The sequence below is a fragment of the Taeniopygia guttata genome, chromosome 2 (genome assembly GCF_048771995.1).
Source record: "Taeniopygia guttata chromosome 2, bTaeGut7.mat, whole genome shotgun sequence".
Taxonomy (NCBI): domain Eukaryota; kingdom Metazoa; phylum Chordata; class Aves; order Passeriformes; family Estrildidae; genus Taeniopygia; species Taeniopygia guttata.
The window spans coordinates 54,769,293-54,788,194 of NC_133026.1; the positions used below are offsets into that span (position 1 = coordinate 54,769,293).

The window sequence follows — 18,902 nt, forward strand, 5'->3', positions numbered from 1 at the left end:
TTGAAACAGACATGAGAAAATCCTTTTCTGTGGATCAGTTTACCTGTTTGTAAGATGATTATAAATAGTTCAGTATTTTACTGATTATAAGAGTATCTTCCATATTAAGTGAAATGCTTAGATTTTCTCGGATGAATGGAATTGTGTAACATGTCATTGCCCAAGCCTTTACATCTTGGCTCTATTGAAATACTACTTATGTCTTTTACATCTCAATGCTTGCAAGTCTTAGCTGTTTTATGAAGTTGTATTGGACAGATGCAGCATTTCTAAGCATTTAAGGCCTGGGTTATTTTTTTTCATGATGTTTCACTTTTGTCATGCTTTAAGAATGGCAGAGGACTTGTACTGTACTTCTTCAGCAAAGATGCCTCAGCCTCACAGCATGCTGTGTCTTGACAATGAGTCTGGTGAGCTGGGGGAAGCACTGCCTCCTCCTGCTCTGTGCTCTAACCTTTTTGAGCAGCTAGCTGAGAAAGGTGAGTTGTATCTGTGTATTCTGTTTTTAGTTAAGTCAGAAAAGGAAAACACTTCTTGCTACTTCTTGCATTCACATGAAGTGAGAACTGCAAGCAGCTTGTCACTGTCACCTGAACAGCTCAAAACGATAGAGTTACTGTATTTAAGATTCCTCTGTATTCTAACATATTGGTGCAACTCTAAATGCTGACTTTTTCCTTCCCTGTAGATGATGACTCTAAGTAGACAAATACATGCTTTGATAAAGTATTTTTTTTACTACCCACTACTCTGTCATTAAGTTAATGCATTTCTGAGGGTTCCTGAGGGGTTAATTCCTCTCTGAAAAATTACAAATAGATTTTCTGAATATCTAGGTGTTCTTACATTCCTGGGGTACTATTTAAAAAGTTTGCTTTAGTCTTGTATCTTTGGACCTGTGGCCAGAGTAGCAAGTAAGGCAAAGAAGTAAACTGTCTTTTTTCTAATCTAAGCATTGATTTCCCTTAATTACAAAAGACTTACCTTCCTGTTCATCATGTCTTGTCAGAGCTGGTTGAATTCGCCTGTATTCTCATACAAACTGTACTGCCCATGAGTTGCTGGGTAAAAGCACATATGCATCTTTTTCAATGACTAATATCTATTGCATTACAAGGAACTTTTTTATTATTAAGTAGGTTATTATAAACTTCAACCATTTCCCTTTCATACAATGCTTCTAACAAAGTGATTTTTCTTGAAAATTATAGCCAGAGCTATCTGACTGTATAAAACCCCTTCAGCATATGATTTGGATAAAATATCTCAAATAATCTTTCAGTTAGTATTCTAGCAGTCAGGCCATTTTAATTATGTTGCAGTTGAAGAATATTAATTTACAAACGATGGAACAATTAATGGAAATATTGTAGTGGTTCCTTTCCTGCATGGTTAAATGTACAGGGAAAAAACCCTAGAATATCCCTGTTAATGCATTGTTATGCAATTCAGACTTTGAAAGGCTTACAGAGGTGTTGAAATGCTATGGCAGAATTTTGTGGCTGAAAATGTTGGGAATATCTCACCCCCAGATGTCTGGGTGCATTTTGTTAAATCAGACTTCGAGAACGGAGTGCTCATCTAGAGTGGCACTGCCCTAGGGCTTGTCAGCGTGGATTCTCAAGATTACTGCTTACTGGTGTAAACCTGAGCATTTCTCCTGCTTTTGGGCAGCTGAAATTTGCCATCTACTACATAATGTTCAGAAATCAAGCTGAACACGCGTACAGTGTTCTCCTGTGGCAAATGTGTGTCTTCAATACTTTTTTGAATGTGTAGTTATTTTGTTAGCAAGAATGGGAAGAAAAGTCATCTTCATCTGCTTCACGCTTCCATGTAAACATTACCTACCTTTGTTTTCTTCTCCTTCTCGTGGTAGTTGCAATACTGAAACTGCTATCTGAGGATCTGTGTTTATGGATACTGCTTAACACTGCAAATGACAGTACAATTTCTATTAAGTTGTTTCTTGCAGACTCTAGTTTTCAGAAGTATGAATTTATTGCTGAAATGTTTTTGTCTGAGCAAAGAGCCATGGTCAAGTGAAACATGTGCTCTGCACTTTCTGCCACTCTCTGTCTGACCCTTCACTCTGCCTCACTTGTTGGAGAGCTGAACATCTAGCTGTATGCCTCCTGACAGAGACAGCCTCCAGTATGTCTTGGATATATGAGAAGTACAGCATTTAAAGTTTTCATTTTGTCATCTCAGAATCTCATTTAGACCATTCCTCCCTCACTTGAGAGGTCATTGCTCTGTCTCCCCTGGGGTCTCTGTATTGCCAGGAAAGACAGAGATTAGAGGAAGGCATTTCTTATCTTGGATGAAAAGGTTTCAGCCTGTTCAGACTGTTTAATTCTGTGTGACCAGGACAAGAAAGGGGCTGCTGACATCTCTTTGCATCGAGTGCTTCTTCTGCATTCACCCCTGAAGGAAAATGGAAGTAACCTTATGTAGTAAAGTTTTTGAGATCTAGTTATTAAAGTTATTAGAAATGTCTCTGCCCAAATTCAGGTGCAAACAAGACCATATGCCAAAGTCAATAGTATGGATTTTATTTGATAGTAAATATGAGAGAGAGAAAGAAAGAAATAGAAAATAGGTGAGGGGAACACAAAGAGGGTGACAGAGACAGAATAAAGAACATACCACAATCCATGGATCCCACAATGTTCCGTTGATCTGCTCTAGCTGGTCTTCTCGGTGGTGATGGTCCCTCCAAAAGGCATCTTTAGGGAGGGGTGGGCTTTGGTGGTTCCTTTGCTCATTCTGCTATAATGAGGAAAATTTTATATCAATAGGCATGAACTGTTTCAATCTCTGACATCCACCCCTTGACTCAAACATATAATGAATGTTTCTTTCCTTACGATCTTCTTTAGTTTATGGGTTGTCCATGGAGGTGATAATAGATGATAGGAGTAAAGATAGAAAAAACAGAAGCAATAACATGAGTAATCATACAGTGTACAATAATCATCAACCCAATTCTCATTATCCAGTGCTCTCAGGAATCTCTGTAAAGCCCAGGAATCAGTGTTTTTTAATGGATAGTGGGTACAAGGGATATCACAATGTTGTATCTCTTAGGTGTTGGTTCAGTATGTTTTGAAATTAGTTATAGAATTATACAGTGGGTTTTCATTTTCAAATTCAATAGAGGAGTATCCTCAACAGATACACCTATTAAGGTGTGTCAATCAGCCAAGTATTGAGAGGATTTCCGGCTCTTGTAGTACAATTGATTAATGTTGCATCCTGGAATAAAAGTAAATGGATTTTTCGAGGATGTGTGTTTTCTTCTTGACTGCATTCAGGTATATTGGAAGAATATTATATGTAATATTCTTAATCCACTAGATAATTTTATATATTATGAAAACCAATTTTTATAATACAAAATTACTACACAAAACATATTCATACAAAATGTTCTCATGCATACTTATTTTTACATCAGGGCAATGCTCTGTTTTCCAGGAGATAGTTGTAATTTAATCTTGACACAGAGTAGAAACTGTGGATTTACTATTGGTGGGATTAGAAATAAAATTAATTCCCTTTCAAACTTAGTTTTATTATCCCAAGTAGCTTTTTTCTTTTGAATTTCAGTGAGTAAATTGCCCTCATCATATTCTGCACCCACAACTGAGAAGCATTTATGTTGCAGAATGTGCTATAGTCACTACACTGATTAGCATAAATAGAAGAAGTAAGGCAAAGTTAAGATACTCTCTTTGGACATATGGCAGGAAATATAACATACATTGGCTTGAGAGCTGGTAGAAGGCTTTTTTGTATTTTATTAATGTCATTTTTGCAGTCCATGGCTATCCTTCCAGGTTTGGGAAGCAGTATTCAATAATTTCTTAGGAGACATTATTTTGTATTTTATTAAGATTTTTTTTAGTTCTCTAATTAGTAAATAAGAAAAATGTAGCCTAATCATAATAATTTTAAAGCCTTCTGAGGCATAACTGCAGTGGTTAGAACATGTTTGTAGGATTTCAAATATGTATAAATTTGTATACCAACTCTCAGGATAAAATTTGTTGAGGCAAATGATGCATTCACGAGGCCTTTTGCCACACCATTTTTCAGTAAAAAGAAAACAACTTAGACAAAAATCAGACTTATGTAGAATACTTAAACTAATATTTAATCTCCCAGAAAGCCACTTGCAATAAAAATACGAACAAAGTACAATCATTAGCAAACTGAAAATGCAAACAATAATGATGACACTTTAAATTTCATTAGTTTTCATGCAGCTCCATTTCATGTGTTGGTAGGTTCCCATAAAAAGAAAGTGAATGTGCTGTTTGCAGCTTCTCTGCTCCCCAACTATTTTCCTTATTTTCAATGTGGGGATGTTTGACCTTCCTAGTAAAAAAGAAAAGAAATAAACTTCCCTGGCAAAATATGCTAGAATGAAACAAGTTGCTAATTGCATTACCTTTTTTATGTGAAGTTTTAGCTTTTATTCTGTAAAGTGCTTGTTGCACCGCTTCTGTTGTTTTCCACAGTTTTTCAGTGAGGTCTCCTCCAACTGATTTCATGTTCAGTGGAGGAAGTGAGACTGCTTTAATTGCAATCTGGGAATTAGGGAGTGGTTTTGGCATTTTAATTGCCTTTCTTTTTCAGGGTTTTAGTAGACTTCTGCTTTTCGCCTGGGAGCAGTCAGCCTTGTCAGTTAGCTCCTTTTATTCTAGTGATTTTCCTTTTGGACATAATCGAATTTGGCGGCAAGCAATGCCACTGCGTAAAGTCTTTTTTAATAATGTATCACTTTTTTAGTAACCAATTGCTCACCATCCCAATTTTTTTTCCTTTTTTTTTTTTCCACTACGTCCACCCCAGGGGTAGAGAGGTGACTAACTAATTGATTAAGGAAAGACAACAAAACATTTCCCCCTAAAATTTTCCTACAACCCCCGCAGAGGAAGCTGCAAGATAAATAGCTAAATGTGCAAAGGGACAAAACCATCCCCCCCCAAGGCAGTAGCTGCAGGATTGGCCTCAGGATTAGAATCTGCCTGCTTCTAGTTCTCCACAACAAACCACAGACTTATGGGGGGGCATTCCACACAAGATAGGAGCTGCAGAAGTGGCTTCAAGGACTGGAACCTGCCAATTGTGGCTTTTCACAACAAAACACACAAGAAGTATTAGTCCCCACCAAACAGGAGCTTTTGGCTCTGCACAAAAACCATGTAGGCAAATCAGTTTACCATAATTTCCACAATTCCCTCAGAGAAAGATGAGTTCAAATTTCTAAGCCTCTAGAAGAAACCACAGTCTCCACAGCCCCTCAAAGGAAGTTGGTCCGAGTGCTCAGGATTCCTATGGGTGGAATCCTAACAATCCTCACAGCTCCTTAAAATAAGTAGTGTTTAGATTTCTAAGATTTACTACAGAAGGAAGTATATTAAATAATTTTGTGAGAGGAGACAATACTATTTTGAAAGACACTTTGGGTCAGAGAATATCAATCCTGCTGACTATGCCAACTAAATGTTAAGATCCAGTTATTAAAGTTATTAGAAATGCCTCTGCCGAAATTCAGGTGCAAACAAGACCATATGCCAAAGTCAATAGTATGGATTTTATTTGATAGTAAATATGAGAGAGAGAGGGAAGGAAAGAAAGAAATAGAAAATAGGTGAGGGGAACAGAAAGAGAGTGACAGAGACAGAATAAAGAACACACCACCATCTGTGGATCACAATTGTGAGAAATGATACTCACTTTCAAAAATTTAAAAAGGTTTATTAAAACCTTATCAAAAAATACAACAGAAGACTGAATAGAAAAAAATATATAGCACCGGGAGCAGAGGATTTTTTTCCCACCATGTGCTCACCCACACAGTGGATATTCCGCCTTTTAAGCCTTTAGCCCCTCCTCACGTTCTGTCCATCGACTCCTTCTTTGCTGTCCAGTGGTGGAGATCACATTCTTAGATCTTGATTGGAAGTCAGGTGTTGCTGTAGTAATGAACCAGCCCTCCCAAATGCCCAACTACCCAGGCCAACCCGTGATAACAATGCAGGGGGTGGGGGAGTGAAACTTAATGATAAATATATAAAATTTCTCTTAATATCTACATAATATTTGTCCTTTAATTGTGAGAGTCGACCATAGCATTAATAATCTATTACACAATGATGTTCCATTGATCCTCTCCAGCTGGTCTTCTTGGTGGTGATGGTCCCCCTGAGAAGCATCTTTAGGGAGGGATGGACTTCAATGACTCCTCTATACAGTTTTGCTATTGTGAGCAAAATTTTATATCAGTGTTTAAAGCATGAATTACTTCAGTCTCTTGTGCTTACCACAAGTCTCTGACAACAGTCTAGATAATTTCCTCTACAATAATAACAACAGTAGTAATACTGCCTGTCTGAGTGAAGTGATACGCAGAATACATAAATAGACTCCACAACTGGGGTAGTTATGAAGTGGGTATGTATTGTCAGTGCCTACACAAATGAGATAGCTCTCCAAAAACTTGTGCCCCGATCCTCAGTCTGACCCACACTTTTATTCACAAAGGTGTTCCATATGCAGTACATTACACAACTTTTCTATGCATATTCAACCCCTGGCCCTGCCTGTCCTTGCATCTCATGCTAAATAGGTCCACGCCCTTCTGGGCATGCGTGGTTTGCTGTGGTGGTCATATGGGGGTCTCTTGGGATCTTCTGAGGCTGAAGATTTTGGTCTTCCTCGTGACTGAACTTTTAAACTTTTCCTCTCTGCACGTGCACTTTTGGTCTTTTGGTGCTTCTCTGAGTATGTCTGTCAGTCTTGATAGGCTTGGAGACAGGGGAGCTTCTTCATCTGGGTTCTTTGCATCCCTAGGTATTGCTTTTTGTGAAAGAAGCTTCAGAAATTTGCATTTTCTTATGCCCTTTGTACCATGGCAGAGGTTTCTTAAGTAAAAGGTTAAAACTCAACACATAACTCTACAAGCTAAAATATAAATGCTTAATTCATTTTGTTAACTTAAGCGAATTCCAAAAATCTCTATTTCATGAAAATTAGATGAATTTTAGTGGCTATGAAAATGAAGGGTTTTGGTCATTTGACTAGAGTTAGGCAGATAGATATGTTAGAAATTGCCCAAATTTTCTCCTGTACTCTTCATTTCAGATGTACATTGCTTGTGTGTTGATCCGTACCTAGGGTAATCCTCATGTCCCTAATACTCTTGCCTGAAAGACTGGCAAGATTTGATATTTTCACTGTTTAAACATGTTCCTAGGACTGAAGAAATATCCCTTGTTAAAAACTTTTAAAACATATACTCTCATCTTCTAACCGTGTGCAGATATAGTTTGGTGCAGGGGTATTATTTGTCTGTCTTTCATTTTTCCAGTCTGTTTGGAGGCAGGCATGAGTCAGTGCTACCCTCAGAATGCCTCAGAAGCAGACATGCTGCAGGGATGTGTTGTTCAGTGTATGGAGCAGTGTGGATCTCTCCCTACTTAGACCCAAGGAAAACACTGTGAGACAGGATTCGAAACAAGGTGGGGAGTACTGGGAAAAAAGAAAGCTTTTTGGAAGGGAATGGAGAAAATGTCCAAAAGTGCTAGCAAATTCTTATTTGCTAGCCTTTTTTTATTACTTCCATTACTTCAGAATTTTCTTTGCAAGCAAAATTCATGAATCATTTTCTCCTCATAATAACTGGCAGAGACATCAAAGAAACACATTCCTTTTCCAATGATTTTGTGTAATTATTTAGTTAGTTCTTCATTGTTTCCATGTGATGCCTCCCACTTACCCCCGGCAAATCAGTACTATAGCTAGTAGTTTAGCAAGCATTTACAGATGTGCTTATTCCTGATGAGTATTTTGCCTCTTGCTGTTTGTGTGCTTTGTCATTATCTTAGTGGGTGAAGAAGGGATATTCTAAGTGGTTCAGAGTGTGCAACCCATCCATTAGCACAGCCAGCTGTGATTCAAGTGTTTTAGCTTGTGGGATACCATGGCCTGATCTTAATTTTTCTACTCACTTCTTCAGGGGTGCTTTCAGCCCAATGGGATGCCTCTTGCATCATAACTATATATATATGCTGTTTAGGATGAAAATCCATTATAAAATGCCTTCTGCCATTTACTCTTACTGGCTGGATTAGTTCACCTGGTTGGCTGGGTAGTAGCTATTTTGAAGATATGAGCAAAATTTTCTCAGAGGGAGCTGTTATCAAAGCTTTTAGGCATTTAACTTTAGTTATGGAAAATGAACAGTCATTAGGAGAATTGAGCCCTTCTTCTGAGCTCATCAAATTCATGACAGAGTTTTATTTTCATTGTAAAGTTGGATGGGTAGATCCTCAGTAGAAAGAGAAAACTGAGAGCTGCTAGACAAATGTTTGAAGGCATAACTTGGAAGATTTAATTTGCTAGTGAAAACTTGCCTTATGATCTCTTACTAAAGTGAGCAGTAAGAACTTACACCACCAGCATTGATAAGTTTTGCCAGTTATCTCCCTAATCCCGCACTGCTCCAAGTTGCTTTTTGGAAGCTGCAAAGTTGTGGGGGGCTAAGTATGGTATGAATGTAAGACTCATTGCTAGAATGACTGCAAATAAAGAATTGTCAGGAAGTGCCGCGTCCTGGCTGACATTTGCATGGTTTGTGCTGTTTCAGAAGATGTTTTTAGGTTGCTGCTGTTGTTTGTGTTGTTGTTTTTTTTTTTTGCTTTTCCTGTCAGCAACACAGTTTAAACATATTCTAGGTTTTTTGTAGGTTTTTTTGTTTGTTTTTTGTGTTTTTTTCTTTTTTTTCTGTTTAGTGTATGTTTCTAGATGTATTCTTACACATCATTTCCTACAGGAAAGGATGGACTGGGAATAATAGCTATATTAAACATGGGAGTATGTTCGTAATTGGACCTGGATTTTTGTAGCTGAAGGGAACTTAGTGATTGATTGAGGGCCCTCAAGGGCTGACCTTTCTTCAAGCACAGATGCCCCGGAGGCAACATGATCCATTGATAGGTGGCTGGAAAATAACTATTGTTCACTGACATCCTTTGTTTTCTTCTTCTTCTTCCTTTTTAAAACAGGTTTGAATTATAACTTGACCGCTGATGTGGTAAAGAAGGAAAAGAGCCAGCAACCCAGAGTTTATTTTGTGACTTCTGGAGAGACAGCAGGGCAGATTACAGAGAAGTTACAACTGTCATTCATGCAGGAAAAGTGCGAGCATTACCTAGCATATGTCAAGGTCAGTTCGTTCATGTCCTTCCTTACTTTGGCCTTACTACATTCCACTCTTTAAAAAAAATATTCAACCAATTGAAATGATGCTGCTTTGGTTTCAGATGTTTGATTTCCTGATAGGTAGAAGTTCAGATCTTCTTGCTTGGCATGATTTGTCAATCTGAGCACCTTCAAGACCTGCTGCCAGGAAAATTAATTTTTTTATTATTTGGTCAGGCAGATCTTTCTCTCTTTTTCTCTTTTTTCTTTTTTTTCTCTTTTTCTTTCTCTTTCTTTCTCTCTCTGTCTCATTCTTTCTCTCTTTCGCTCTTTTTTTTCTCTCTCTTTTTCTCTCTTTCTCTCTTTTTTTTTTTCTTTCCCCTTTTGCCTTGGTTTATTGCTACAGGTATTATTCCCAAGGAGACAACATTTTGTTTTATCAGGAACAGCAGGTTTAATATTTAGTTTTGTTTAATGTCTGACTGCACAAAAGACTAGTGATACAATCTACATGGGGATGGCAGGATAACGATAGGCCTGCAATGAAATAACTTGGCTCTTGGATTTGAAGAATCCTGTGAATTTCATCTGGCCTTTAAAGCAGTAGTGGGATAACTTAATTCCACATGCATCATGATGCTAGGGATACAAAGAGTGCTTTCCAGGCTGAGACACTGAAAGGGTCGGTTTTTCCTGTGACACTCTGCATCTAGGGCTTGCTACGACTGCAGTTATCCTCATTTGGCAAGTGTTGAAGAAATGTCACCCAGGTGCCATTGTTTTCAGAGTAAGCACAATTTTCTTCTACGCTAAAAAATGTATAGAATGGATTTTAAAATTACCTAGGGAAGGACATTTATGTTTTAAACCACATATGTCTTACAAACACAATCTTTATCACCAGTCCTTACTGAACGACTTCTTTCCATTGATGAGTGTGACCTGAATTTGATGGATAACTCATAGTACTCTCTTGTTTTGAGAATACAGCACATCCAGCTTTTTCTAAATGTATAAACTTTTCCAGGAAGCTTTTTTGTACCTAAAAACTCTGAGAATGACAGATAGAGTCAAAGGATGAATTTTATCAACATTTTGTGCATGGCTGTTGGGAATAAAAATAAATAAGGTCACCAAAGAGGAAATGCTGTCATGTGGATATCTGTGAAGAAACTACATATCTTCCACATTTTTTTGCTTCTGGAGCAACCATTGCTGTCTGCTGTAGAAAAGCTTGTTAAAGAAAATGTAGGCCTACAAGATTACCTTTACTGACAAAAAGTATCACTGAATTTACTAATCCTGGTCCTTCTCCAGTGAACACATTTGGTTAGATTTCAATTTGTTGAGTTTGGATCAAAAGGAGCCATGTACCTATCTTAATAATGATTTCTTTCATATTAGCTCTTGTAGTTTTTGGATCCTACACAGAATTCATTAAAATGAATTTTCCTTTCAATTATTGTGACATTTCTTTCTAATTTTGGGAATGCAAAGTTAAAAACCGTTCTTCTGGGAAAATCCTGGGAAATTCAATTTTTATAGTCAAGAGAAACAATTAAACATGTCTAAAAATACCAGCAACTTAAAGCAAAATAACTGGTTAACAAACAAGGCTACTGGTTTCCTATGTGATATAGGCAGCCATTTTTCACTATTAGAAGAATAAGAGGAAATTTTGTAAGGGAGAATGAAAAGTACTGGAGGAGGATAATCCCTGTGCTTTTCTGAAAAAGATGGTGTAGTCCACAAGACTACATGATGTTAGAAACATCAAAGAGAGCCCTGCACACTCTGAAGGAGTGGAAATGGGGTCATGATCATTGCTGTCCTGAACTAATAGCTGGTAAAACATACCCCCTGAAAAACCAACCAAAAAAACCCTCCACAAACTCCAACCAGAACTCTCCTTAATTGCAAATATTTGTGATGGAATGGGTGATTAAAAATAATGTGGGCTTAAAATATACAAATATTTCATTTAGGCTTCCTGTTTTCCTTTTATTTACTGTATGTCTGACAAATTCTCCTGCATGGCAAATTGAGTTGTTTGTAGTTGCATCCTTAATACACTCCCTTTATTGTTGTTTATTTGTTTCACTGGTCACGAAGGGATCTATGTGGCTTAACAATGTCATTTCTGGATTGCCTATAATGAAGGATACTTGTGTGTCACCTCGTGCCAACTTGACTAACTCTGCTAGGTACACAAGGTCTCTAGTCCAAATGGAACACAGCAGAACTCTGTGGGTTAAGTTAGTTAAATGAAAGCCTGTTCCAGGCCTTGCTGGATGATATTGTTTTATCAACATGTAATTCTACTATGCTAGAGGCACAAAATGGAAGGACTGAGAAAAGCCATTGAAAAAATAGATCTCTACAAGCTGCCTGCATTTTTTGATAGATCTGATCTCAAGAAACCCCAGAAAAACTGAGCACTAAAAGAGTTACAGTCTGCAAATAAACTGACATTTAATTGTTTTGCAATTGATAAGTGTCCGTGTTTTGAGCATGACTCATTTCCTATTTGTGATTCCCTTTGAGGACAGTAGCTACTTTTCTTATTGCTGCTACTGAATTTGACTGTCTGTATTTCCTCGTATCTGTGTGACTAAGTGGATCTCAGATTTATAGGATACATGTAGCTGGGATCTTCATCTTGTACATGGCAGGCTATCGAATTACAGCTCAGGTTGCTAGAGCTGTGATAGTTCATGAGCAAACATGGTTTCTGGTTGAGAACAGAATTAAATGCAAATGCTTTGGGACTTCAAAATGCATTATGTATGGTTTTCTAGTGGGTATAGAGTTTTAGAGGAGTGATAGGGTTTTATGACTCTTTTATACTTTTAGAATTGCCTATCCTCACTGGAACCTTTATGATGATTACTAGTTAAGAAACTTTCTTTAGTATACATGGGTAATAAACCAATACTGACAGAAACTCAGGTGTCATCTTCAAAAGCTGTATTGCTTTAATTTAAACAACTTTTGAAGGTTTGACTGATACATCGAGTAGAAAATGGCTGTTGAGAAGTTCAGGAGCACCCCAGGCTTTCTTATGTCAACACATAGATGATCCCTTGTGTCTCTGAGAAGGTGCTTCACTGCTGGACCATTATTCTTCCAGCTCTCTGGAGATGATGGTGCTGCTGCTAAAGATCATCTCTCTTTCAGTGGTCATAAAACTATTAAGAGCAGATGGGTGCCTTATGTGACAACTGTCTGTCAGTTTTGTTGGAGTACAAGGATGGAAAGTTTAAATCTGATTAGCTTTTTTCCCCTTTCTTTTGTAAAAGGATTTGGGGGGTTTTTTTTGGTTTTTTTTTTTTTTTTTTTTTTTTTTTTTTGTATAAGGAATGGTGGGAAAATGGAATGTGGTACTAAAAGGAAAAGAAGCAGAGTTTGCAGAAGGGAATAGAATCAGAGAAGACTAAGAAAACAAATGGATTTGGAGGCTTTAGAAGTGTTTCCTAAATATCTGAGCCTGCAGCTGAAATATAGAATTTTCTCATGGCAAATGCACTCATCTGATAGTGTTCAGAAGACTAGGGCAATGGGCTTAAGAGGTGCTGTGATCAAGGTAGTAACTCTGAGGAAACATTGTTTCCCTTTTCCAATAACTGGTTGTCTTCTGGTTATGTGGGTTCTCCTAATATTTAGGATAGATTTATCAGTGTATAGGATGAGAATTTTACAGAGATACCAAAGGATGTTGTGCCTGCAGATTTATGCAGGATCAAAATACATCTTCCCTGATTTATTACAAAGGTGTAATGGTGAACATGTTGGAAGCCCCTTGAAGAATTCCTGCATTTATTACAGAAGCACCATCTGGTTTCTTACCCCACTGTAGGCCAGCCAGCTGGGCTGCCTATTGCTACCAGTCACTGTTGTCTGTGTACAGAGTGGATGCTTTAATAGCTGCAGACACCATCAAGTGGTGCTGGCACATGATTAAACTACACATAGCATTTATATTTTCCAGAGATCTTTCTCTTGGTTGTCTTAAGCAGTTTCATGTAAGTCATAATATTAATTCTTAGTAGATCCAGATGTAGTTTATGGGAAGGGTGGGGCTGAAATGTAACAGCCTTTGCATAATATGTGTGTAAGTGAAGAATTAGTGTTTGTACAGACAGATTTGGAAAAAAACATCGACTTTTCAACAGAAAGTGCACAATTGTGCTTTATTTATCCTGTAGCCAAAAATTTGCATTTTTATGGGTATGTTTCTGGTCTTTGTTTGCCATTCATCACTTGCTTTTAAAGATACTCTAGGCTGCTGACATCACACAAACAATCTCTAGTGCTGCTCATCTATTTCAGTCAAGGTCTGTGGTCATCTTTGTTTCTCCCTGTATAGCTGTTTGATCTCATCTGAGGGGCTTGCATGTATTGAAGTCTTTTCTTTTTGATTCATAGCACTCATTTTTCTAAAGGTTGTGTAACAAAACATTTGCTCTCAGTCACATCAGATGTAGAGATGGTGTCACCTTGATCATATGCTTTCTTCTGAGAGTTGCCTACCTGTGAATTAATATCTCTGTGTAAAGATCTGGTTGGTAGTATTACAGGACAGAGATAACACTTGAAGCAGAGACTGCTTTTCCAGCAACAACAGCAATGAAAACTTGGTCATGGTTATCTAGAATTTCACAGGGTTTGGACCACTTGATAGACGAAGAGAATACTGAACTGTTCCAGCATGCAGTAGAAAATTTATCATCACTACAAGACTAAAGCGGCTGTGTAGTTTTACCAGGAATGATGACTGTGGTGAGATTCAGTACTAAGACCGAGAGCAGAGTTGATGCCTTTGGGTTTATTAGTTTTGCTTGTTTTATGTAACTTTCTTTTACCCTTTTGCAGAGCCAGCTGGAGAAACTGCTAGGCCCAGCCAGATACAATCATAACATGTGTGCAGCCTTAGAAGGCTGTGGGATAGGTGGGGTGATCATGAAGCACGGACAGGGGTTTATTTACAAGAAGCATGCTTTCCAGAACAGTTATGTTTTCCAAAACTGTGTAAAATCCACTGATAATCTCTTAGGACAGCCTGCCTCCCCTCCAGCAGAGCAAAATAAATGTGGAATACAGATATAAATAAGTAAGTAGTGATTTTTGTTGCCTTATTCTGTAAAGTGATCAGTCATCTCTTTTTGGATAAATTCTGTCTGGCACTGAGGAGAGCTGATGTCTCACCTTGAAAAATGAGCCAGGGAGAAGAGAAGCTGCATTTTTTCCTGCATAGCTCATATGGGCAATGGATGAACAGTGGTCAACTGCATAACTCTTTCCATCACCTCTTAGATAAATGGATTTAGGAGTACCATAAGGAGTATTAGGAGTCAATGACATCTTTGACCTGAGCATTAACTGTATCAAAATTTAAATACTATTAGTGATCATGGAGTTATCTTTGGCTTTTTCAAAGGTTTTTACAGGGCTCACCAAGAACAAAAAAAGATTGTCTTTCAGGGGTCAGTTTATAGTCCAGTTAAAAACTGTCCTGCACAATATGACCAGAATCAAGCTGCCAGATATGCCTCCTTTCAGGACGGGACCCATTCTGCAAGTAGTTAAGTGCTGTGAGACCTGTAAGGGCTAGTAGTGCAGCTAAGTGGGAAAACAAGTTGTATCAGATACTGTAAACTCCTTGGGAGCTGTTTAGTGGACAGTGTAGCTAGAGAGCTCTGTGGTAACCCAAAGGTGCTCGTGTCTTGAGGCCATTGGGAGGTTTTCAGCTGTGAGCTGAAGGTAGAGGTTCTGTCCAGAAATCCTCCTCAAAGGTTTTTAAAGAAATTAATTTTTTTTCCCCCTCTTCTTACATTGTTAGGTGACATAATTGGGTGAGCGACTATCTCCTTCTTTATAGTTGGAGAGTCGTCTTTGAATGTCTTCTGCTCTGTACAGAGCTTATCCATCATAAAATCTATAAAAAAATCCAATTTAAAGTCTTAACAAGGTAATTGATTTTACTGAAGTTCACTGTTGCTCTTTGACTTTTGCCATTATGTATGAAAAAGGCCAAATATGTTGTTTATGGCCCAGGCAAAAATTTGGTTGCTGTGGTGAAATAGCTGTCAAAGTGCCTGGCTAATCATATTTATGACTCCAAGTAGAGATTTTTTAGTCTCCAAATGAAATAAATGGCGTTTTGAATGAGGCTCAGTTAGTAGACTTGCAGCACAGTAGCTGATGAAATTTTGCCTTGCCTCCCTTTTTTAAACTGTAGTGTACCCTGCTGAACCTTAAAATCTTTATTCTTGAGCCCTTTTATGTATTTGTCCCTTTGATATGTTCTGTAATGGCAAAGAAATATGATTTATTTTTCAAGCAGAATATCTCAAAAAAGCATATTTCTCAAGTTTTGGCAGAGTTGAGAATTATTTTTACTGCATGCAGATTCTTAATGAAGCACGACACTTCACTGCTGCTTTTAGATATTCAGTCATAGACATATGCCTGGCTTTGCTGTCTGCCCACTGACATATTTCTGTCTGATACTGTAGTTTCTCAGAAAGAGATTTCATTTGCAGATAAAAGCTTTTGGAGATGGAGAGGCAGATTTAGGCCTCAACAGATCAAGGCATTTCTAGGGTGGAGGTTGGTCAGAGTGCTGGAGCCCCTCTCCTACAAAGACAGTCTGAAAGGTTTGGAGTTCTTCACGCTGGAGAAGAGATGGCTCCAGGGAGACCTCATTGCAGCCTTTCAGGACTTGAAGGGGACTTAAAAAAAGAGTGACTTTGTTAAAACTAGTAGACAGTAGGTTTAGATTAGAGGTTAGGAAGATCTTTATCCAGAGGTTGATAATGCACTGGAACATGTTGGCCAAAGAAGTTGTGGATGCCCTGTCCCTGGAAATGTTCAAGGCCAGGCTGGATGGGGGCCTCAGCAACCTGGTCTAGTGAAAGGTGTCCCTGTTCTGTGGGGTATGTGGGACTGGAATTAGATGATTTTTAATGTCCCCTCCATCCCAAGCTTTTCCATGATTCTTTGATACCAGAGTCTACAGATTTGTGAGGCAGTCCATGGGACTTTTATCTGAAAGAAGTAATTGCATTTCCCAGTGATGGCACTTTAGGAAGTGAATGGCCAAACAGAGATGAAAGTTAGCTTTGCGCTAAGAAAAAATAATTTTAAAAGGCAGGTAATGATGGATAGGAATATTTTTGCTTTCTCTGGCACTCCTGGTTAACTGAAGAGTTGAAGAGTTCTTCTTAGATGGAAAGAAGTAGCAGAGAACGCAACACTACTGGTTTTGAAACTTTCTAACATTTTTTGTAGAGTTGTATAAACTAAATACAAGATGACAAATTGTGCTGTGAAAGTTTATTATTTGTTTCTTTAGGAGAAATTTATATTTAAGGGGAATACACTTAAGGGTAGAGTTTTGCTGCAGAAAACTGCTGTAGAGAACAGCTTGTTTATCTTAGTGGTTTTCCTGTTTAGAATACATGGAAGAATATCAGAATGTGCGCTAATCTCAAACACACACACACACACACACACACACACACATACACACACACACATGGAGTCACCTTCTCCTGTCCAAACTCTGTGGCTTCTGGGTATGTTCCAAACCTGTAACATCCTCTTAGTCGAATAGTCTTCCTAGAAGACTCTTACACGTGCTGTGTTTCGTTTGGGTGGCAGCAACATAATGCAAATCCAGTGTCCTAGTTCATAGCAAAAGGGCATGTCAATATGTTTGAAGAAATTTAGGAATAAGAGGTTGGAGCATAGAGCTTCTTTTGCACAAAATGCCTTTTCTCTCTTTCTCTCATGAGGAGATACTCATTATGTAGCTTCAGGTGTGGAACTCAATTAGTTTTGACCTCCTAGGTTCCAGAAATTGAGAAGAGGTGCATACTCTGTCGTGTTACCCTCACCCTCACATACCCACGAGCACTTACATAAGCAACAGGGTAGTTACAGTTGGTATGGTTGTGCTGGTGATCAGAAGTTAAATCCTTGGTAATAGACTTCTAGTTTGTTATTTTTATTTGTCAATTTAGCTTATAGAGCTCTGTGACTTCTGGAATCCTAGTTACTTTAGGGAATGTTTAGTATTTTGTATTAATACTACAATAGTGTGTATTAGTAATTTTGTCCTGTATTAGCTGTTCTCCAGAGAATTGAAATGGATATTTATCCAGGAATTCAAATTATTTTCCCCTTGCCCACAATATCTTTGCCCTGATGGCATATGCTTATGCTAGTTTCCTGACTTAATACTAGATGCTCTTAGGGATTTGATGTATTAGGCAAATTAGAATGTAATGATTTTACAATGGCCTTTTCTACCATCAAATGTTCATGTCACCAGCTGACCAATGTGCTTGCTTTCAGTGGTCACTTGTGCTTGGAAAAAATGGTCATGATTGAAAAAAGTATACTTATGAAAGCTATCCTCAAAGCAGTGAAGTAGTCAAATATTGATTTAAGTGTTTATTGTCAAGTTATTAACCTTAAGCAACTTCTGCTTAAGTTGCACATGTTGGTGTTTGTGATTTCTCATATGTAACACAGGATGTTTCTTGTAAAAAAATCTTCCTGTAAAGTATTTGTGAACATTTATCTCCTTTGTGAAAACCTGAAAAATACTTAACAATGAGTGGCTTTTGCATGCTTTTTATACAACTTGGTTTATTTCCATCTTGTTGTTCTAGTTATTTTTAATCTCCATTTAGGAATGGACTCTAAGACCCTGAATATGTTTTACTTTGAATTATATGAATGTGCATAATACCATAAGGGTAGGACTGAGTGATAGACTGACTGTAACAACAAAATACAACAAAAAGGGAGAGAATCCTATAGTAGTTTATATTGCCCCCTTTAAAAATAAAATTATATTATATTTTATTTTATTTTATCTTATTTTTGACCTGGGAGAAGGCCCAGGTCTAGTGTTAAATTCTAGATGGAAATGTAAAAAGTTAGTGGTAAGTCTAAGTGAATCTAATGTGAGAGTAAAGTAAATTTACTACTCTGCCAGATTGGTCTGCATCTCACAAAACGGGAATGGGACCCTGACTGGTTGCAGATTTAGGATTTATTACCTGTCTGTATCATACAAGCAAAAAGCAAGAGACACAGAGAAAATAACAACATCCATGCAAATCCAAATCAAAGACAAGTTGGTAGCTTATGCAAAGCCTTTTTCTACATATTCTTTGAACCAATAGCATAAAAGAAAAGGTGCAAAGTCATTATACTCTAACCAATAAGAAATGGACCCATGTGGGTTTAACATTAACAAAAGGACTTCTATAAACCTCAAACAATACACAATAATTAATTATATAAGATTGAAACTTTTTCTATCTTTGCAAGACATATATCTAGGACTTTTTGCATCTCAAATTATCAGTAAGTTCTTGTTCTTTCTTGTTCCTTATGATAAATATAAATGTGTTCACTTGGTTCTTATTTTCCTAGCTTTCCATGAAAAGATTTTGAAATTTCCCAGCCTTTCTCAGCTTTATGTCTACTTTCTGGGGCCTTTTTGCACTTTCTTTTACCTTTTTATATTCCTACATATTACTTCCTTCTCTAGATGACAAAAGAAGTTGAAAATACAACTGATTAAAGTTGTCATGACTTGGTAACTTTCATCCTCTGAGTAGAATTACAGCTGTTCATTTGGCAAGATTGACTAAAAGGGAGCAGACATTAAT

At 37.6% G+C, this 18,902-nt stretch overlaps 1 protein-coding gene across 3 annotated transcripts in view; it reads left to right on the top strand.

Moving 5' to 3' along the window:
• ITGA9 (integrin subunit alpha 9) overlaps window positions 1-18,902 on the top strand; it is a 244,749-nt gene that overhangs the window by 42,532 nt on the left and 183,315 nt on the right. For all 3 annotated transcript variants that reach the window (XM_002199003.6, XM_030265373.4, XM_072924054.1), the window contains one exon: window positions 9,078-9,238. In XM_002199003.6, the coding sequence (XP_002199039.3) occupies window positions 9,078-9,238 (161 nt within the window). The remainder of the gene's footprint in view (window positions 1-9,077; window positions 9,239-18,902) is intronic.